Below are 22,544 nucleotides of genomic sequence, written 5' to 3'. Positions count from 1 at the left end.
CTTGCTGTTAATTTCATCAAGTGCAACTACTTACAAGAGACTGAGCTAAAAGCAAAAGTACCAGACAGAAAATCACCTTTATCCTGGCCCAAACCAGGACAGAAAGAAAATATTAATCACTCTTAGCATTTTGGCAAGAATCAAACCAGCACAGGAAGCACGTTTCTGAAATTAGCTTCTGATAATCCAGCACCCTCTTTCATCCCAAGAGAAAAACCCCCTTGTCTAAACAGACTCTGTGTGTGCTGACTGTAACATAAAGCTTCAATTTGTTTTGATTTTTTCTTTTTAAGAGGAGGATGCAATGTTTGAGTGAGCAAGATGTGTTTGTGACCGTGCATTTTATGAAGATTACTCTCTCAGCTGTCTTAAATTATGTGGTCCCACTGCCTGTCAGGAAACAGAAAAATGACAGCAATGTGTGGGATGCTTTGGTTCCAAAACAAAATGCTCCAAGTTGGAGAATGAAATCAAGGTAGATTTATTCCCAAATAGATTTCCTTCAAGATATTTTAGACTCAGGAAAAATTTTATTTTATGCAAGGAAAAAAAAAAAAAAAGGAGGGTGGCAATTTTCAAAGTGATTTGGGTAGAAATTTGTGTTGCAGAACTGCTGATGGGCTTCTGAGGCTGCAGAAATAGGGGAATGATTTTGCAGGGGTTGTTTGGGGTTTTTTTTGGTTTTTTGTTTTTTTGTTTGGGGTTTTTTTTGTTGGTTTTTTTGGTTTTTTGTTTTTTTGGATTTTGGGGTTTTTTGTGTTTTGTATTTTGTGGTTTTTCTTTGGTTTTTTTTGTTATTTGGTTTTTGTTTGTTTTTGATTTTTATTTTTTGTTTCTTTGTTTTTTGTTGTTTTTTGGTTTTTTGTGGTTTTTTGGGTTTTGTTTTTTTGGGGTTTTGGGTTTTTTGGGGTTTTGTTTTTTTGGTTTTTTTTTGTTTTGGGTGTTTTGGGTTTTGGGGATTTTTTTTGGATTTGGGTTTATGGTTTTGTTTTGGTTTTTGCTTTTAGGGCTTTTTGGTTTTTGGGGTTTTGGGGTTTTTTTGTGTTTTGTATTTTGTGGTTTTTCTTTGTGGTTTTTTTTATGATTTTTTTGGCTTTTTTTTTGTTGTTGTTTTTTGGGTTTTGTTTTTTTGGGTTTTGGTTTTTTGGTTTTTTTGTTTTTGGGTTGTTTGGTTTTTGGGTTTTGGGGATTTTTTTTGGATTTGGGTTTATGGTTTTGTTTTGGTTTTTGCTTTTAGGGCTTTTTGGTTTTTTGGGTTTTGGGGGTTTTTTGTGTTTTGTATTTTGTGGTTTTTCTTTGTTTTTTGGGGTTTTTTGTTATTTGTTTTTTTGTTAGTTTTTGTTTTTTATTTTTTGTTTCTTTGTTTTTTGTTGGCTTTTGGGTTTTGGCTTTTTTGTTTTTGGGGTTTTTTTGTTTTTTGGGTTTTGTTTTTTTTGTTGTTTGGTTTTTTGGTTTTGGTTTTTTGGTTTTTTTTCGGTTTGGGGTTTTTTTGCTTTTTTTTTGTTTATTTGGGTTTTTGGGTTTTTTATTGTTTTTTGCTTTTAGGGTTTTTTGGTTTTTGTTTGTTTGTTTTTCTTTTTTGTTTTTTGGTTTGTTTTATAGTACACCATCATCCTTGGCCTCCTTTGTGTCCAGGGAAAGCCAGCACCCCCCATGCCAAAGTGTTCTTAGGGAACTGCAGGTCTGTAGCAAGCTGGGTCCCTTCCAGACCTGAGACCAAATTTAGGTCGTTGCAGTTGAGTTGCCTCTCATTTTGGTGCTGTGATATTCTGCTCTTTAGTCCCAAAATGTTGTCCCAGATTTTAATGTATTGCTAAACTCACTGTTGATTCCTCAAAAGCTGAGCTTAGATTTTATGGACAGTCTCCATGTGAAGATTGAAAAAGCTGTCAGCCCGTGGCTTGGACAGGAGCACCCTGTGCTGGGTTAGGAACTGGCTGGAACGGGCCCAGAGAGTGGTGCTGAACGGGGCTGCATCAAAATGGCGGCCGGTCACTAGTGGTGTCCCCCAGGGATCAGTGTTGGGCCCAGTGCTGTTCAATATCTTTATCGACGACTTAGACGAAGGGATTGAGTCCATCATCAGCAAATTCGCAGATGACACTAAGATGGGGGGGAGTGTGGATCAGCTGGAAGGCAGGAGGGCTCTGCAGAGGGACCTGGACAGACTGGAGAGTTGGGATGATTCCAACAGGATGAGGTTCAACATTCCAAGTGCCGGGTCCTGCACTTTGGCCACAACAACCCCATGGGGAGCTCCAGGCTGGGCACAGAGTGGCAGAAAGGGACCTGGGAGTCTGGATTGCCAGGAAGCTGAACATGAGCCAGCAGTGTGCCCAGGTGGCCAAGAAGGCCAATGGCATCCTGGGCTGGCTCAGGAACAGCGTGGCCAGCAGGTCCAGGGAAGGGATTCTGCCCCTGTGCTCAGCTCTGGTGAGGCCACAGCTTGAGTCCTGTGTCCAGTTCTGGGCCCCTCAGCTCAGGAAGGAGATTGAGGTGCTGGAGCAGGTCCAAAGGAGGCAACTGGGCTGGTGAAGGGACTCGAGCACAGATCCTATGAGGAGAGGCTGAGGGAGCTGGGGGTGTTGAGGCTGGAGAAGAGGAGGCTCAGGGGAGACCTCATCACTCTCTCCAACTCCCTGAAAGGAGGTTGGAGCCAGGGGGGGGTTGGGCTCTTTTCCCAGGCAACTCTCAGCAAGACAAGAGGGCAGGGTCTCAAGTTGTGCCAGGGGAGGTTTAGGTTGGAGATGAGAAAGAATTTCTTTCTGGAGAGGGTGATCAGGCATTGGAATGGGCTGCCCAGGGAAGTAGTGGATTCTCCGTGTCTGGAGATATTTCAAAAGAGCCTGGATGTGGCACTGAGTGCCATGGGCTGGGAACTGCAATGGTGGTTCGAGCGTTGGACTTGATGATCTCTGAGGTCCCTTCCAACCCAGCCAATTCTATGATTCTAGGATTGCAAGGTTGGGTTTCAACATCCTTGCTTGCAAGAAGGCAAAAAAATCCTCCTATCCCCACACAGAGGCTGTGGAAAAACACCTTGCTGGAACTTGAAAAATTCAGTGATGTTTTATCCAGCTCACGTAAAAGGGAAAATTCTGACACAGGAAGAATTCCAAACACCAGCAGATCTCTTTGCAAAAAGTGACCTGAAATGGAGGTGTTAAGCCCATAAAATCTTTAATTTGACCCCAGGCAGGGGATCTGGCACCTCCAGGTGTTACTCTCTGGATGCAGTAGGTTTTCTAGAAAGGTCAGGAAGTCAGAGATTAAAACCTTGTAAAAACCTGGCTCTCAGTGGCAGCTTTGGGGGCTGCAAATGAGATTCCCACCCAACTCCTCCTCCCTGGGGAGAGAGCTTTGGAAAATCTGGGCTTAATTCATTCTGAGCACATGAAATTCTGGCCCTGAGCTTTTTCCTTTCAGGGTCTCTGAAGAGCCTGGGTTTCACAGCAGTGTTTTCATTTAAGCCAGCTAGAAGCAATTTTAAAAAATTAAACATGCAGATTTTAATTATTAAAAGAAAATAGCCCTGCTTGCTAGTCAAGCTCCATCTTTTAAATCCCATTTATTTTAATTAGTTTGTAAAACTTGCTGAGCTACCTGGGGTTAGCCCAAGCATTTTCTGACTTGGCTTGGTTTTGAAACTGTCACACAGTGGGTGATTTAAAATTTTACCAGCATAAATATTATTATGGAATATTAATGGTTTTTCCTATAATTTCAGAAGACTGCAAATTACTTTTTTTTCCCAAGCAAAAAGCCATCTAATTGCTGGCAGTTGATTTTGTTGCATGAGTACAGTTTAATCTAAGTTGTGGTTTTTTTTGTTTTTTTTTTTGGTGCAGAGATTCTTCTATTTCAAATATTTTGGCTTGTCAGTTTATATATTATTAGAGGATACATATCTGTGTGCCTGCCTGGCTCTATTTCCTATTAGTTTTGTACTGCAGATAAATCAGATTGCAATGGCAGCAGAAGAATACAGTGGTCAGCTGGAGCAAGGTCTAATGTAGAGGATGCTCATGAGAACTCTGCCAGAGTTTTCTTGTCTCATCCCCAGAATTTCTGCCACTTTGGGCTTCAACTTCTCCAGATTGACACCTGCCAACCTCTCTGATTTCTGTGCAACTTGACTGATGTGGAAAAAAAAAATCCTTAGAGCCTAGGAGAAAACTATAATCTTTATTTCACTTGTTATTAATCCAGCTTAAAATTACTTGAAACCTTAAAATATTCCAAGGAGCAGATATTGCTCAAACAAAATAAAACCCTATCCAAAGAGCCTCTCACCTGCTGGAGGCTGAGCAGCCAGACTCCTGGCATCCCTCCACTACTGCTTGTTTAGCACTCCCTGGGGGTTGGCCTGAGTTGGAATCCTCCTTTTAACCATAAAAAAAAAAAAAAAAAAAAGAAAATTATCCAGGGAGAAAGGGGATTTGTTGTCCTGGTGCTGTCAGGATGTCTGTCCCTGTGTCTGTAACCTGGTGATGTGTTAGATAAGGGAAAGCTGATTCTCTGCTCAGGATTTGCCAAGGCTGTAGCTGAGATGCTTTAATTCCCTGCTTTGAATCAGGTTTGCTCCCTGTCCCTGAGCAACTCACTTAATCCCTCTGGTTTGGTTGCTTGGTTGGTTGGTGTGTTTTGCTTTTTTCTAATGGAAATGGGCAAGCTGGACATTTCCATGCATAACAAGAAACTGAATTTAAAGTTGAAGATGTTCAAATAAGCCTCATCTAAAGCTAATGCATTACAGATAAATTAATCATAATAAAAAGATCAATCACATTAAGTGAATTTGACACATTTTGATATTTTGCATTTACTTTTTCTGAAATGAATTGATGTTGGCAATAGATTCTGAGACTTTTTTTTTTCTCCAGATAGGTTTCTTCTGAAGGGATAAGGCTGCCATGAATTTTTTAAAAAGGATTATAAATGGGAAGCACCTGAATCCCAATGATTCCTATCAAGTGGGTGCCTTGTGATCCTTTTGTGAGCACTGCTGGGCTTGATGGGGGAGTCTGTAAGGAGCACTCTGTGCCAGGGGGTAATGAACTGGAGGTAACCTCCAATTCTTTTCAAGATCCCATCACACAGTGACTCCTGCATTGCCAAGATTCCTGACAAGAGAAGCTGGATAATAAGAACAGTGTCTCCCAAATGCTGGCAGAGGGCTTTGCCTGAATGAAGTCTCCTTGACTCTAAAAACCCAGCACAGATCTGAGAAACAGGTCTCAGGGAGGTTTCAGAGAGTGAATTCAGAAGAGCTTCTCTAAAACCAAGTTAGGGACATCCTAAGTGCTTTCAGCTTTCCTTAGGTTTATTTTTTTCAGTGCTGGTGGGCCCTGAAGAGATTTGATGTGACATGGAGCACCAATTCCTGTCTGCAAAACCCAGATCTGGGCTTTTCCTCTCATCAGGTACCACCATGAAGCAGCTGCCATCCCCCAGTCCTTCTCCTAGCACCAGACTTGCCTTCAGCTGCTGTGTTTCTGTGATGGATTTCCCTGAAAGCTTTAGATTTCTGTGTCTGCATGAATAACCCCAGCACATGTAGGGATTAAACTCCTCCATTCCAGGAAGCCCCATGCTGACTGGGAACCCCCTGGCTGTGGCACGTGCAGCACATCCATCTTCCTGGGGTCATCAGCCCCATATGTGGAGAAAATCTGCAGCTTTCTAGAAGATTTAGGATGTGAATGCCTCTTCTGCTGGTCTGGATCTGTAAAAATGTCTGGGATTTAAGGTTACTCTGCTTTCTGCTAGCTTTCCAGGTACTCTGAACAGTGTTCTCCTTCCCCATGATGGGGAATGGGGCTTGAAGGCAGAAGATGCCATTTCTGAGGGGGGATCTGAATTGACAGCAGCCTTTTAAAAGTTGGCAGAAGTGTTGGTTTTTTCTTAGGAAGAAAGGAGGAAGAACTTTAAGAACTTGAGAGTTTTGTGTTTTGGGCAGAAGGCTCCTGGTCCTCCATGATGGTTTTATTCTGCATCTCAAGAGATGCAAAGTGGATGCTTATTCTTTCCAGCCAAGCAGAGCTAAGAGGATGCGGAGTGGGACCTAAAAGGTTACACTGATTTAGCTCATTCCATGACCCTCTGGAGTCCTTCTGCACTCCAGGTGTCCATGTCTGGATGTGATCCCATCTGTATTTTTGTTGGCAAAATGCCTCTGGAAAAACAACTTACTTGGGGAAGTCTGAACCTTTGAAACTGTAGAGAGTGAGAAAGTTAAGGTATGGTAAATAAAATAAGCCCTAAATTTGAAGTATTAGTGTAACAGCAATGTTTTCTCCAGGCTAATAAAAAGAGCTGGTTCTTTTCAAATCTCTCTGTGTGCACCCTGGTTTTCTTCCAAAATTCTCAGTCATACAGAATGTCCACTGTTCTCTTGTTTTCAGGTGGTTGTGATACTCTGATTAAGAATTTATTTTGGGTGTAATGAATATGGATGTGTTGTGTTTGTCCTCCTGATCTTATTTAGGCAGCTGAAGTGAGAAAAGCTCTGTAATACTTCAGAAGCAATGATGGCTTTTTAGTGTTTGACATTGTCTCTTTTTGGCCATTTTGTTTGAAAAATGACCAAGATTATATATTTAAAAAATATTCAACAAAACAAAAAAACCCCATGAGATTTGCTCTCAATCTTGTTTCTTTTTTTGAATCAGAAAGAGTTTTCTTTTTCCTGGAGTTTTATTAGACAATTATATGTTTTCTGCTGCCATGCATTGACTTAAGTGTTATTTGAAGGTCATTATTTTGCACCAGATGAAGCTGGGTGAACATTTCCTGATATTGTGGCTGATGAATTTCCTCTTGCTCCATCCCTGCCCCTTTTTTAGTCCTCATTAGAAGCCTGCGTCCCTTTTAGTGACCACAGGAAAGCTTGTTTGTCCCTTTCAGCATAAGCACAGTGATGTCAAGGTGCGTTCACAGCTGATTTACCTTAATTATTGATTTTTAAGAGAAAGCAAAGCAAATGAAGTTGTATTTCCATGGGTGCAGTTCAAGGGGAAGCTTTTCTTAGGTGTGTGTGTCCTTCCAGGTACTCCCTTAACTCTTTCCCATGTTCTCTGCTGCTTGCCCCATAACTGCCCAAATGGTCCCTATTTATTTTTTATTTTTTTTTTAGTCTCAAGAGCTTTCCTTGTCCTTGGTTTCACTCCCAGCAGTCTCCTTGGACAGTGTGTATCCTGCTCTGGAGGATTTCTGGTTCCACACCATCAGTTCATATACACACAAGTAGAATTTAATCATCCTGGACTGACTTGATGGTACAAAGATACCCCCAAGCCATAACTCTCCTCCAAGTCACTGCCTTGTGAAACCAGGAAGGTGTTAGGGGGGGAAAAAAATAAAGTTCTGCTGCCCTTTTAGGCCAAGAAATGTGAGAGGAGAGTCAGGACATGACCTTCTCCATAGCTATACAGACGTTGCCCTAGGGGATGCTCAGGTGGTGTAAAAGCCACACACACTTTTAACTCCACTCAGAAAGGAGGAATCTGTTTTATTCCTACTCAGCTGAGCACAGACAAGACCCAACTTCAGTAGCAATGGAGATGATGCTTTTTTAGATTAAAGATCAGCCTGCTGAAGGTTGATGTAGATATTGTAGCAGTGCACTGGAACTGTGATCAGTTGGACTCTGCTCTGCAGGGACAGAATTGTCTCATTGTTTCTTTCTTATAAATACAAGGATGACTGCAGGCTCCAGGCATCTTTGCATTGAAAGAAATGGAAATTTTGCTGGTTGATATTCATGGGCTTTGCATCCTAGAGGATTTATTGGGTTTTTCCCATCCTCTCTGATAACAACAGCAGAAATAATAAATGGTCTGTAGCTGAAAAGGTGATTTGGAACTCTGTGTGCATCTGTTTCTAATGAAATGAGATTTATCCCAAACTCTGCATGTAAAAGGAAAGAAGATCAGTAATCCCTTACCTCCTGGAATCCCAGAATATTATCATGGTTTATTTGCCTCTATGTTCTAGGTGGTTTTAATTATCTATTGAATCTAGGTTTACTGGCACTTTCTCAGCCAAGTTGACGTGGATTTGACAAATGAGATTTCCACTGCAACCAGTCTTACAAGCTTTGGTACATGAAATCTGATTTACAGCCCTTCTAAATTATGAAAAAATAACTCGGGTACTCTTGTCTTTTCTAGGAGTAACTGGGTCACCTCCTACAGAGTGTTGGTGAGCAATGACAGCCATGCCTGGACTGCAGTCAGAAACGAGTCTGGAGATGTGGTCAGTATCACAGAGCAGATGTTTGGTGAAGATGGGCAGAAGTGGGAGAGGGAGGACTGTCCATGTGGAGTTTAGATTTGTCAGATTACTCAGTATAACATGACATCTCTCAGTGGTCCTGCTCATCTTAATATCACATAACAGAGAGAGGAACACAGGACATCCTGTGTGACAAACCTGCATGTGTCCACCTAGGGATGCCAGTGCCACCCTGGCAGTGGTGTTGCTTGTGACGTGACATGTTTCATGTTGTATGGCCCCTGTGAGGGTTAGCAGCAGCCTGTTGGTCCCTGGGGGCATCTCATGCCCATGTTGGAGCCTTTTGTTGGAGATGAGGTGTGGAACCCTGGCTCTTCCTGAGGGGATTGTGCTCATCCAAAAGCAGCTCTTCCCATTAACCACCAGCAACCCAGGCTGAACTGGGTGACTTTGTTTCTATTCCCAAAGCTGCTAAAAGGCTTTTTGAAGAACTGATCTTGCCATTTCCCTCTGTTTGACCTGCACAGATTTTTGAAGGAAACAGTGAGAAGGAGATCCCAGTTCTCAACATGTTGCCGGTGCCTCTGGTCGCCCGCTACATCCGGATAAACCCTCGCTCCTGGTTTGAAGAAGGCAGCATCTGCATGAGATTGGAAGTCCTGGGGTGTCCTTTGCCAGGTAGGAGCCTTTTTCAGCTGATCTTGTCATGGCTGCCTCCCCCAGAAACTTTATTTCCTTTAGATATCTTTGCTTTTGATATAATTCCTGTCCTTGGTGAGTCGAGTTATGCAAACAAGAAAGAAAAATATCTGGATACACAGTAACAGGATAATCCTTCAAATGCAATCACATAATATCTATAAGTGACTTTATTAATAAAACAAGGTGGCAGGGATGGTCTTAACAAGATTTTCTCTGTTGTTCAGGCTGAAGTGCAGTGCACTTACTGAGAGAGGCAATAGGATTGTCTTGGGACAGTCTGAAGCTTCTAAAGCAAGAAAGAACCATTATAATTACATGGTCTGCTTTTTAATCATTATTATTTAATTTATTTTTTCGTTGTACAAGCTTTAGGATTTCCCTGAATTAATTGTCAGGAAAATACTGTGACTGAAATAGAAGGGGGAAGAAGGGGAGTTGAAGGTGCAAAGAATTTTAATCAGATTTCAAGGGTTATCAAATCCAGACTCATCACTGGTGTGAGTTTCAAGTGAAGGTAAAGGTTTCAATCCACAGTAAAGGCTGTGAAAAAAAGACAAAACCTGATGTTCAGCACAAGCCTCAGGTCTGAGCAGTTTTTCTTAAAAGTGAAAAACACAATTAGGGTTTTGCTAAACTATATGCAAGGTGAAACCTTATACAAGGCCAATTAAAAAAAAAAAAAAGCATTCAGTACTGCAAATGATGGCAAAGCCATGTTTCTGTGCAGCACCTTGAGAGTCCCATAGTGGATTTGTGTCTTTATACGTGTGTGTGTATATAAATATTAGAAAAAATGTTTATTTCTCAGTTTCCCACTACTCATTCCATGTCTCTCATCTGTTTTATTTCTTTTGCTCTCTTTGATCTTAAATTATGGCAGCTTGGGACAGCTCTCTCTCTCTTTTTTTTTTTTTTTTTTCCATATGGGGGCCATGAATAGTATTTTCAGAAATACCAGAGCTGGAAAGAGAATTGCTTTATTATTAGCATTACTGCTTTAACTCTCTCTACTGCTGGTCAGAAACTTGATGCCTCCAGTTCCACTCATTTTTGTCCTTTAGATGTTTACTCATGGCTGAAAACCCCCGAAAACAATCTGGGACATTGAAAGATTAATTCTCCAGTGAAGAGAAGTCTGGGATAATATTGACATAAAACTTCTTCTGTAGCTGTGTTACCAGTGAAATTTAAAAGCTGCTTCTCTGGGGATAAGGGATCCATCCTGGTCCTGAATGGCAGTGACCAGGGGTGTCCTGTGTCTGTGAATATTGATGTTTTCAGTAGGATTCTGATTCATTTCACCCATGGGTTTAGAAAACCCCAGCTCTGTGGTTGGTTGTGATTCCCACTGCACCTGAACAAAGATGACCCCAAACCACCTAGGAGAGCAATTTGTAGGGAAATCCTTACAATCCTGTTCAGTTCCTTAAACCTGTACTTAAGAGAGGAAAAATGTCTGGGTTTAGAAAGGTCTTTTTTATGAAGTTCAGCAGTTATTTACACTCTGTTAGCAAAGATACATCTGCATTTCCACCACCTTGTAATGAGACCTCTTCCAGTCTTGGATTAACACGGAAACACTGTAGCTTCTTCTCCATCATAGTCATTTATTAACTACCTGATTCAGTTTCTTCCTGAAAGAAAAGATCAGAATCATTCATAAAGAAACACAACAGGACTGGGATGTATTTATTCCAAGTGTAATTGGGCTGAAAGAATAAGAAATGGATAAGCTTCTGACCCATCTTTTGAGCTGGGAAAGATCTGACATTTCTTTCTTCTCCCTCATTTTGTTCATCACACCCAGGGAGCCCAAATCAAAACTGTTCCTTCCATGTATGTTTGCTTCCTGCAGGATATGGCTTCTCTTTTGCAGTTCCCTTTCATTGGGTTCTTCACCTTTTCTTGGTGTCATCTGATTCATTCCAAGTTGGATGAAGTTGGGACAGAGAAGCTGCTGGTTATCTAATCAGTGTTATATAAGATTATTGTAATTTTTAGCAGGGCAATGCTGATGCATTATTCATAAAATACATTTTTGGTGTATTGTGGGCTAGTTTTGAGAAACAACCTTTTCTAGAACATAGTTCATCTAATAAGAAAACAAAAAAAACAAACAGCAACAACAAAAAAGCTCAAAAAACCCAAAAAACCCCCAAAAAAATCCCACAAAAAAACCCCCCAAACCTGCATATGTCAGTCTAGACTTTCAGAGAACAGAAGGGATTTGCTCTCTCACCGAGGGAAAAACAATTATCTGTAGAGGAAAGATGCTAAAAACTCCTTGTTGTAGCAGAGGATCAGTGCTGCCATTTCTTGCTGGAGAAAAAGAGGACAAAAGCACCAGCATTTAATTCCCTCTCCAGTTTCCCAAACTGTTGGTATTTACATAGATGTGGACTGACACTTGCAATCTTTTTCAGTTGCCTCAGAGGGATGGATGTACTTTTCTTGCCTGTTCTTCCTCAAACCTAAGAAAAATCAAAAAAGAGGCTGCATATGATCAAATATACCCAGGGACAGGAGAGAAAATGAGCTGAGCTCTTCATGCATTTATTTATACTGGGAAGTACTCAAGGCAATTATTTAAATGGAATAAAATTGGGATGAAATTTACTTTTTTTTTTTGGTAATTTTTATGTAGAACCTCATCATTGGTACAATGATTGTATCATCATTTTCAACTCAAGTTAAAAGATGAACTCCTCTGTACCAGAAAACTGGTTTTTGCAGTGGATGCATCATTCAGTCCTGTTTTCATTACTTCTCTCTGCCAGTCTACTACCTGGTTCAGTCTAGGAGAGAGCTCATTTTATATAAAACTGACTTTCTACATCTATCTCTGTGTGTACAGCAATATTAAATCCAGTGAACTACTTGTGAGAGTAAAGCTTTGCCTAGGTTGACAGCCTGTCCTTGGCTTCTCTTTTTGTCATTGTAAAACTAAAACTTAATTCTGGCCAAAGTGAAGTTTGGGGGGGAGTTTGCTTGAGCAGAGGCTGAATAAAAATGAGACCAAGTTCAACAATTCTTCTGGGAAAGGCCAATGTATTCTGTTTATCCACAGAGAGATATGAAACATCCCCAGCGATGCAGTGGTTGTCACTACAAGATTTTCTGTATTATTTTATTTATAAAAATGAAGTTTATACTCTCCTGAAGAATTATTAACAATCCTCACAATTGCTATTATTATCAGAATCAAAGGGTAAGAAATAATTAGAGAGATGAGGGTTGAAAACCTTTTAGGAAGCAGCTCTGCAAGTTAAGAGCTTGGGTTTTCTCTTGCCATAATTATAATTTATCCTTAGCTGGCATTAACTCTCTGGTATTTGACTACACATCAAAATACATTGGTGACAATCCATCTACAGCTGAAGAACATTTTCATTGTTGATTTAATGGGTGGTGTTAATGCTCATGACCACCATGAAGTAGCTGGTGTGGAAAAAATATCCCAAACCTCTGATATCTCTGCCAGTGGAATTTTTCAGGCTCACCCGTGCAGTCTGTGGCTCGTTCAGTTTTCTGAGAACAAGTCAAAGTTCCCTTTTATTACATGGAAAGGAACAAATCAGTTATTTACAAAATGGCAGTCTGAAGGTTTTCAGGCAGTCTGAAGTGTTTAGGTTAGCATGTTCTTTTTTATTAAAACCTTATCTAAACCACTTAGACTTCATTGTCTTGTCTGTTTGGAGCATCACATGAGCAGCACGTCCCAGCTTGCAGCCTCCATCAGGATGACACCACTGTAGGATTTCTGTGAGCATGGAGCCTATGAACAAATCCTGTTGGGCATGGAGGGGAGTTTTGTCTTACCAAGTGAGAGAGCAGTTTGCTAATACTGTGCTGTGAGGGTTGATTTCATCTTCAAGTCAATGCAAAGCTCACTTCACACCCAAGTTGAAAGAACACTGAAAATTAAAGGAGGAAAAAACAAAGCAAGGGATATTGTTGGGAGCATAATAACTGGAAGCATCAGCTGGAGGTGTTGGGTACAGCTGTAATATATGAGAAATCCCTTCTGTACATCAATCCACTGAGCAGTCAGTTCTCTCTGCTATCTTTTATGGGCAATTCCTGGAGCTCTCATGGTGGGAAGTAGTTGGGAGCATCAAAGTTTCCCAGTCCCTCAGCCATCTTTACAAATAATAAAATTATGAAGGTTACAAGCAACCTTTACCAGCAAACTTAATTAATTCTACTGGTAATACAGAATAGATCAGTGTCAGAAAAACTGTATCTATTTCTCTGTGTACATGGGAGTGCCACACTTCTGCAGGGTCTTTTCTCATTGAAGAAGGAGAGACAGCCAAAGGTAGTAAACAAGAATGTTTAAATTTGTGGTCTGAGTTTCTTCATCTCTCATTCTCTGTTTGATGAAAGAAAATATTTTCCAAACTGGACCTTTTTGCTATTGAAGAACTTTTTAAATACTTATAGGCCAGTGACATTCTGATTTGCATTCTCCTTGCATGCTTTGCAGCTTAACATCTTCAGATCTGAAATTCACAGGCACATGAATTTTCTTTCTCTTTCTTTTCTCAGACCCAAATAATTATTACCACAGAAGAAATGAAATGACAACCACAGATAACCTTGACTTTAAGCATCACAACTACAAGGAAATGAGGCAGGTAGGCAGAGGCTGGTGTCTGACCTCCCAGGTGGAGGGTTACTGGGTGCAGGCTTTTGAAGTCTTATAGAAATTAATTCTACCTGTTAAAAATATTAATACACTGTGTCTGCAGTCTGTTTGGTTTGGGGTTTTGGTTTTGTGTCTGTGTTTGTGTGTGGTTTTTTTGTTGTTGTTGGGTTTTTTGTTTGTTTTTTGGCTTTTTTAATCCTTTCTTTTACTATTTTAGTCTATTAAGAGCAGCAATTTCTAAAAATACCAAACTCATAACTTGGATTTCATCTACCCTTAAGATGACACTACATGGCAGAGGGAATATTGACACAGAAGGTGCCATCATTTTTCTTCCCTGTCTAAACCAGTGGTGGATGTCCCAGTGGCTTCTCCTTTTGGATTTGACCTTGACTTAGCATCAGAAATCTCCTTTATTTCAGTGGTTTTCCCTGTCAGATCACCACAGGGATAGGTGTGGGCTGCCCTTAAGAAATATTTCTGCTCACTTTCTCTCCCAGGACAAAGATAATATGTTTAGACTTGCAGTGAGTGAATCATTTGCTGTATGGTGAATTTTCAGGGTATTTAAACTGCATGAATCACCATTCATTTTTATTGAACAATTGTCTACTGAGTCACACGTTTATTTTGGTAGAGATTTCATGGCCTGTATTTCTTAGCACAGAGATTAGACATGTAGAAACTTAACTGGCATAATTACTGTCAAGAACAATAAAATAAAATCGATTTTAGATTCTCATTTCTGAAAGGTTGCTCAGGTTACAGATATCTTGGGGGGGGAGAAAACTGCAGCTTTAAATCAGAGTTTTTCCACTTTTCATACACGTAGAAAATGTGCAACTGTGGATGACAGATGGACAGTTTGAACTCTCCCAATTTCTGTTTGTGTTTTGGGGGGTTTTGTTTGTTTGTTTGCTTTGCTTTTTTCTCTCAAAATAGTTTATTTCTTTAGACCTTCTTGGATTCCAATGGGATTCATCTGCCACAAGACTGTGGCTTGGGTTGCGATAGGTTTATACCCCCAAAATTACTCTTAGACCTTTCTAATTTCTTTCCTGAGGGTAAAATGGAACAATAACTCTCAATATCCAGAGTCACAGAGTCAATTTAATTTTTTTTTACTAGAATCACAGAATTTTAGGGTTGGAAGGGACCTCTGGAGATCATCTAGTCCAACACCCCCTGACAGAGCAGGTTTTCTTGGGCACTGTGCATTATTCTCAGTTTTCTTCACTACTTCATTGCCAACCACCTTAGAAAAATGCTGATCTTTGAAATTCTTTCTCATAAAGACTGAAGAAGAAGATAATAGAATCCAAGATTATTTTTCCATTAATGGGAATACTCATTGTATCTTGTGTGCAGGTCAGGATTGTCCTAGAGTCCAAAATATTTACGTGATGTATTCATGCTGTATAGGAAGCTCTTAAGATACTGAAAGCTACCCCAAGAAATAAGTTAAGATGGACCTTTGTGTACACCTTTATCCTTAAAATAACCAACTCAGACCATAAGTTTCTTAGAAAAAAGAAGTGTTAATTTTGACATCCATTCAACTGGATGGGACTCAGACCTTAAGACAAACCATTTTCCAACCATCCATGAAGTCTTCTGCTCTTCTTGGTCAAACATTAGGGACACAATTTAAGGATAATACAGAACACTGAAGAGCAGTGTATGTGTTACCAATGGAAAAGGCTTCTTGGAGGGTGAAACTATGAAATGTAGAAGAGTGGAGTGATACCCATCCTAGGCTGCATGCAATGCCAGCTCATCCATCTCTATTTCCATTCTCCAAGCTCAGGAGGAGGTACTTTTTGGTTTGGCTTGTAACAGAACAAGATATATGGAGATCTTTCTCATTTTAGGTTAACAGCCGGTGTCCTTGATCTTAAGGCTCTTTTCCAACACAAATTATTCTACTATCTCCACAAAAGACATTGATTGAGAGGCCTTTTGCCTCCTCTAACTGTAGATGATGATCAGACCAACATTTACTGCACCTTTTTCTGCAAAATGGAGGTGTTGGCCATTCAGAGATCAGTTTTGTGGGGCTTCTTCATAGACCTCATGCAGTCTTGTTCCAGGGCCCTAATAGGGTAAATAATTGGTAGTGACAAACAAATAGGAACTGTCAAATCAGAACTGTTAGTGAAGTGTTCTCCAGCCCTGCTGGTTGTTAATAAAGCTCTGAGTGACTGTAATCATCAATTGTCTTTGACAGTTTGTACAAAGCTGAAAGCAAACCCTGTGACATTTCAGGTGACCTGTTGTGCTGTTTGGAGGAAGCTGGTATGAGAAAAACAAATATGAAATGTGTTCATTTCCAGTATTGTATTTACATGTAAACATTCCTATATCCAGCCTGGTATGAAAGAACCACAGTGAAGTCTGCCACAGGGGCCCTAATTCAGGAGAGGTTCTTTGTTTGCCTCAGAAAACAATCAAAGGCTCACAATTAAAGAGATGATGGGGAGTTTCCTGAGGCCAACACAAATATTTCCACCATATGTTGAACTTGGTTCTAGGCATTTTTCTAAAGAGTAATCAGCTTGTACCCTACTTTTAGTCACTTTCCTCAGTGATGCTCTGGGTATCCCCATGCCCACTGCAGCTCCAGGGAAACTGATTTCAGGGACCTCCCCTGCAAGGATAGGATTATTTTTCCTGCAGTTTGAAGAAAATGTAGGAAGAGGAGCTGCTAAATACATAGCTGAGACAGTAACTCTACCTGTAAATTACAGAAAATGTTTTTAGCCTGTTAAATAGGCTTCCCTTTAATTCAGTACCTTTACTCACTGTCAGAATGAAAGAAGTATTATTTATCTCTGTTGGAGAAAAATACTGTATCTGATCCAATAATAATGCATTTCATCCTCTTGTCAGTAGAACATAATCCCAGAGCTGTGAACCTGCTATGAGTTTTGTCTCTGAGGCTCTCACAAGATTTCTGTAGCTCCATCTCCACTGATGGTATTTTGGGTTCATTATGAGTGGGTTGAGGTCACCATGAACATTTAAGGCATTTTATCTCAAAACCCTGAGAAAAGCACTTAGTTAAACCAAACACTAGGAAATATTAAGCAGTGTCCTCTGACTTCACCTCTGTGTTTCAGCTGGACCAACACATGAGGAAATACCCAGGTCTGCCCAGTTCCATGGAAATGTCTGGGTAACCCAGTACCAGCACAGTGCTGGTAATGACAGTGGGGAAAAACAGTAGAGATGAAGCTACAGAGTACACAGAGCATAACTGAGTGTTTTTCAGGCAATGCTGAGGTTAGATTTGTAAAAGAAATTGTATTTATTTATATATATAGGTATATATATACATAAAACCAACAGGTGAGATGAAACAAAAGCACAAAAATAGAATGCAAATACATTTCTGAAACATGATTATAAATAGAAGTGAAGCCCTTTATCAGAGGAATTTTAATGATGTTCTTCCCCATGTGAATTGTTTTTCCACTTAGATTTGCTAAATGGTGGCCTGGGAATTGGCCACGTTTAATTATTGCACTTTTAAAAAGCATCAGCCCTGTGATCATCCAATATTGTTTCTAAATTAACAGTGTGTGAGGGGAGAGTTCTGCTGTGCTGCAGGATTTCTTCTACAGTGTATCCACCCTTGTTTGTGAAAAGATTGGCTCATTAGCAGTCCCGAGGGCTCCAATTTACAGTCAACTCCTTTCTTTAATGACTTAGAATAAAATCAGAAATCAAGGCATAAATTCTTGCCATTTCAAGCTATTTGTGGTGACTTCTTAATGATTAACACCCAGATTTTCAGTCTTGTTTGGAAAGTTTAACATTCAGCTGGAACGTGACCAAAATTGTGAGTTTTGGGGATAACTTAGGCTCCAGATACTCTTATCTGGATGATATCTGTGTGGCTCCACTGGTTTAAACAGGACTATACCCTTTACTATACACTTTAGAAAGGACTGAAGCTACTTAATTATATTTTGCTGCAGAACAATGACCAGAATAGATTTTGATGGGAAGAATGTCTTCACATGTGCTGTTGGTATTTCCATTATTTGTTCTATTTTTTTGTTAAAACTTGGTAAGCAAATTCTGAAGTATCTGTTATTTACTGAAGGAGCAGCTCTGGCTGTGTTTATGGAGTCATCCACTTTATATCTCCTTTGGTCACATCAACATTGCCTTAACTAACAATCATCCTATGAGAGTTTTCATGGTCTAATAGAGGAAGGTTGGGATTGGTTTCTGCCCCAGCAGATGCAATCAGAATTCACTGGGAAAATCAGGTTTAAATGGGTTATATCATTCCCCCTTAAGCTGCTTTGAATGAAATTACCACCCCTGTTTTGATGTTCCGTTGTCTAACTCTATGCCTATTTATTTCTGTTTTTTTCCTTTATTTTGGCAGTTGATGAAAACCGTGAATAAAATGTGCCCCAATATCACAAGAATTTATAACATAGGAAAAAGCCACCAAGGACTCAAGCTGTATGCTGTCGAGATCTCTGACAACCCAGGAGTGCACGAAGTTGGTTAGGATTTAGTTTAACTGAATCTGTTGAAGGGTGATGGGATTTGGCTTTTTTATTATTATTATTATTTTAATCCTCATTTTCTGTATCTGCAGCAATTATCACTGATGGAATTATATTCACAGCAGCAAGGATTTCAAATGCATGTGGGAGTAATTTCAGTGCTATATTTCTATATTGGGAAGAGGAGGCTGAGCACAAATAGGCATTTTGAATGTGGGATCAAATTCTTTAATGCTGAGTTTATTCTTTATGATAACAAACGTCAATGTTAGTCCTGGGGAATGGATTTCAGTTGTGGGGATTTATGTAGCTTTGGATACAAATCTGTTTGGGTTTTTTTTTTTTTTTTATCTGGGGTTGAATGCAAGATCATAGACATATCAGATCTCCTAAATCATCTTTCACAGGTGAGTGCTGGGATACAATTTCCTGTGGGGATAGGCTTCTTCAGAATAAAAACTCATTCAGAACCTTTGGATCTTCTGTGGAGGAATACAAAGATCTTGTTATAGTCCCTAGGACAACTGTAGGAACCTAAGGAATTGGCTGTGATGTGCTCTTAGGACATCTCTCTGCTTTGCTATGGAACTCGGCAGATTTAACCCCTCAGTAGACTCAGGGCTGACCTTGGCTGCAGCCTCTGGATCTCAGAGGTTAACACCAGAAGAATTAATCTCATCTGCCTTGTCCACTTACCCATGTCTGAGAATCCTGCAGAAAATGTGCAAAGAGATTTAGGCTGAAGCCAGAACTTGGCCAGTTCAGGTCTGTCCTGTTGATATTTGCAAGTTCTTCATCCAAAGGGCAACAAAATTATGGAGATTTTTTTCTTTTTCTATTAGGTGGTACTATTCCTGATCTTATCTGAAGCATTTTGAATCAAAATATTGTGACATTCAATAGCACCTTGAAAACTATCCATGAGCCTGGTTTTTTATTAGTGAAGGCAAAGAATTGTGTGAAGTCAGAGATCAATTATTTACAATAATTGCTGTTTTTTAAGAGCCTTCACATCTCCCCCAAGGAAATAGCAGCAATGTATTTTTCATGTTGTTTTTAGACTCTTAAGAACTTTTCAAATCTACCTGCAACGTGCTGAAATCAGGGCTATAATTAAAGATCTGTTTAATGGAAAATGGGTTTTGGAGGTTTTACAGGGGTTTTTGATAACGCCGGCACTTAAGAATGTTCCAGATAGAAGCAGAGAGATTTATTTCTGCAAATTTACATTTTCATCTCTCCATTTTTTTAGTTAAGGGATTCCTCCAGCCTTCTTTCAGTGAAATGCTGCTGATTGGCAGTAGAGACTCTTGGGCTGCTGCTCTGCCTACATTTCTGCCCCTGTGTTTTCAACAGGAGAGCCAGAATTTCGGTACATTGCAGGAGCTCACGGGAATGAAGTGTTGGGACGTGAGCTGATCCTTCTCCTGATGCAGTTCATGTGCCAGGAATACCTGGCTGGGAACCCTCGGATTGTGCATCTCATTGAGGACACCAGAATCCACCTCCTGCCCTCAGTCAACCCTGATGGATACGACAAGGCCTATAAAGTGGTAAGGAAATGTTGGATGGGTCACTTATTTCCATAGAATTGTAGAATAGTTTGGGTTGGAAGGGACCTTAAAGATCATCTAACTCCAACCCCTTTGCCATGGGCAGGGACACCTCCCACTTGGCCAGGTTTGTCCAAGCCCCATCCAACCTGGCCTTGAGAACTTCCAGTTCTTTGAGATGAATAAAACCCACTCTTTATGTCATTACTTATATTTTTTTTCCAAAGATCATAATTCCCAAGCACTCAAACTAAAATTAAGCACATCAAAGCAAACATAAACCACTGAACCATTTTACTCAGACAAAAAGCTGAAATAAAGAATATTCTCCAGGACCCTGGAAGTTGTGTATGGGGAGGAGGGTCCCAAAACTGCCAGAACAAACTGTGCTGAGGTGTATACAGCAAAGGCAACACCTCTCTGGAAATTGGAACATTCATGCACTCTCTTTCTCATGAAAAACCAAGTTGAGCACCTAAAAATTTGCATTCCTCTACAGCTGAAATTTAATAGTCCATCTTTAAGGAGAGCATAATTTATTTGGCATCACAATAATTCAGTCTGGAACCCAGACACCAGGAGGAAAAGCTGCTGGGTCTGGTCAAATGCACCAGAAAATCTTCCAGGGGTTTCTGTAGAGGATTGGAATACAAAAGTCACAGTCACAGCCATGGAAGGGGACAGATCCCATCACTATTGCTACCCAGGGGGAAACCAGCCTTAAACAGAAACCTTGAAAGCAAACCAGGATATTTCAGCTAACCCCAAATAATTTTTCATGAGCCAATTATTAATTTCATTTAATTAAGTAATCATTCCATTTCTCTGTGTAGAATTATCTCTGACACACTCCCAAAGACTTAGCTGACATCTTGAAGCTATCTTATTCTGAATTAATGTGGTTTTTTTCTTTTTTTTCCTTTATTTTTTTTAAATCTAAGGGTTCAGAATTAGGAGGCTGGTCTTTAGGACGATGGACTCAAGATGGTATTGACATCAACAATAATTTCCCTGATTTAAACTCTTTGCTCTGGGAGTCTGAAGACCAGAAGAAGAGTAAAAGAAAAGTTCCAAACCATCACATCCCAATCCCTGACTGGTACCTGTCTGAAAATGCCACTGTGAGTAGGACCAGAGAGAGGGGAACACAGAGGCTGGGGCAGGGTGTAAGAATGAGCTTTGCAACATTTCTTAAGAAATGAGTAACTTGTAGGAGAAATAACATTACTGCTTGTCTGGGCTTCCCTGTTAGTGGAAATAAAATTTCTGCTGCTTTGTAATCTGTTCTTATTCTAAATATATTCTTACTCAAAATAACACAGTAAATGCTGAGACCTCTGCAAAACCAATGCAGTGGCTTATGATAAAGTCATTTATTGGGTCTTAGTGCCAAAAACTTCACTTATTTTTGCATGGCTTTTTAAATAATGGCAAGTGTTCTGGCTGAGATGCCTCCATTTCAAGGAGAAGGAACCAAACTGTGGCACTGTGTGTGGGGTTTAGAAATATTTCTGTGGTTTATATCCCTTATTTTGGAAACTCCTTTCATCAGAGAGAGCAGTGTCATGGGCTGTGATCTCTGTTGCTGCTGCTTTTGGCCTCGCTCTACACAGATGTTCCTGCTGGTGGTGTTACAGACATGGAGGTTGTCTTGAGGTTGTGTTGGGTTTTATGGGTTTTCTGTGACCTTCCAAGCACGGCTGGCAGGCCCTGTGATTTCAAGAAGCCCTTCTCCTTGACCATGTCTCTTGTGGTGGTTCCTGACTCCATGCTGAAAAACTCACAGCAGGATTCCTGCATCTAATCAGCCTTGGAAAGAAGAGGGTTGAATTTCCCAAATTGAATTGTAGAATGTCAGGGGTTGGAAAGGACCTCTGGAGATCCCCCAGTCCAACCCCCCTGCCCCAGCAGGATCACCCAGGGCAGGACACACAGAACACATCCAGGTGGGGTTGGAAAGGCTCCAGAGAAGGAGACTCCACAACCTCTCTGGGCAGCCAGGGCTCCCTCAACCTCACAGTAAAAAAGTTTGTCCTTATGTTGAGGTGGAACTTCCTACGTTCCATCTTAAACCCAGGGCTCCTCCACTCTCACAACAAAGAAGTTTTTCCTCATGTTGGGGTGGAACTTCCTATGTTCCATCTTAAACCCGTTATTCCTTGTCCTGTTACTGGGCACCACCAAAAAGAGACTTGCTCCTTCCTCTTGACACCCACCCCTCAGATATTGATAGACACTGAAAAATCCCCTCTCAGCCTCCTTTTCTCCAGGCTGAACAGCCCCAGGGCTCTCAGTCTCATCACAGGAGAGATGCTCCACTCCCTCCATCAAACCTTCTCTGCCTTTGCTCTCCCAGGTTGCAGTTGAGACCCGGGCCATCATAGCATGGATGGAAAAAATCCCTTTTGTGCTGGGTGGCAACCTGCAGGGTGGGGAGCTGGTGGTGGCTTATCCCTACGATATGGTGAGGTCACTTTGGAAGACCCAAGACTACACACCTACCCCTGACGACCACGTCTTCCGCTGGCTCGCCTACTCCTACGCCTCCACCCACCGCCTGATGACGGATGCCAGGAGGAGAGCCTGTCACACTGAGGACTTCCAAAAGGAGGATGGAACTGTCAACGGGGCCTCCTGGCACACCGTGGCTGGAAGTAAGTTCTTCTTGTTGTTCTTCTTCTTCTTGTTGTTGTTCTTCTTCTTCTTGTTCTTCTTCTTCTTGTTCTTCTTCTTCTTCTTCTTGTTCTTCTTCTTCTTGTTCTTCTTCTTCTGCTGCTTCTTCTTCTACTTCTTCTTCTGCTTCTTCTTCTGTTCTTCTTCTGTTCTTCTTCTGTTCTTCTTCTTCTTGCTTCTTCTTCTTCTTTCTTCTTCTTTCTTCTT

At 40.7% G+C, this 22,544-nt stretch overlaps 1 protein-coding gene across 1 annotated transcript in view; it reads left to right on the top strand.

Moving 5' to 3' along the window:
* CPXM2 (carboxypeptidase X, M14 family member 2) overlaps window positions 1–22,544 on the top strand; it is a 63,359-nt gene that overhangs the window by 32,337 nt on the left and 8,478 nt on the right. The window contains exons 5-11 of the mRNA XM_008491750.2: window positions 8,172–8,256; window positions 8,763–8,913; window positions 13,486–13,574; window positions 17,985–18,108; window positions 19,468–19,664; window positions 20,606–20,785; window positions 22,021–22,318. Coding sequence (XP_008489972.2) covers window positions 8,172–8,256; window positions 8,763–8,913; window positions 13,486–13,574; window positions 17,985–18,108; window positions 19,468–19,664; window positions 20,606–20,785; window positions 22,021–22,318 — 1,124 coding nt within the window. The remainder of the gene's footprint in view (window positions 1–8,171; window positions 8,257–8,762; window positions 8,914–13,485; window positions 13,575–17,984; window positions 18,109–19,467; window positions 19,665–20,605; window positions 20,786–22,020; window positions 22,319–22,544) is intronic.

This window comes from Calypte anna, chromosome 6, assembly GCF_003957555.1.
Source record: "Calypte anna isolate BGI_N300 chromosome 6, bCalAnn1_v1.p, whole genome shotgun sequence".
In the NCBI taxonomy this organism is placed as follows: Eukaryota; Metazoa; Chordata; class Aves; order Apodiformes; family Trochilidae; genus Calypte; species Calypte anna.
The sequence above is the reverse complement of the archived record's forward strand: the minus strand, read 5'-3'. Positions and strand labels throughout refer to the sequence as shown.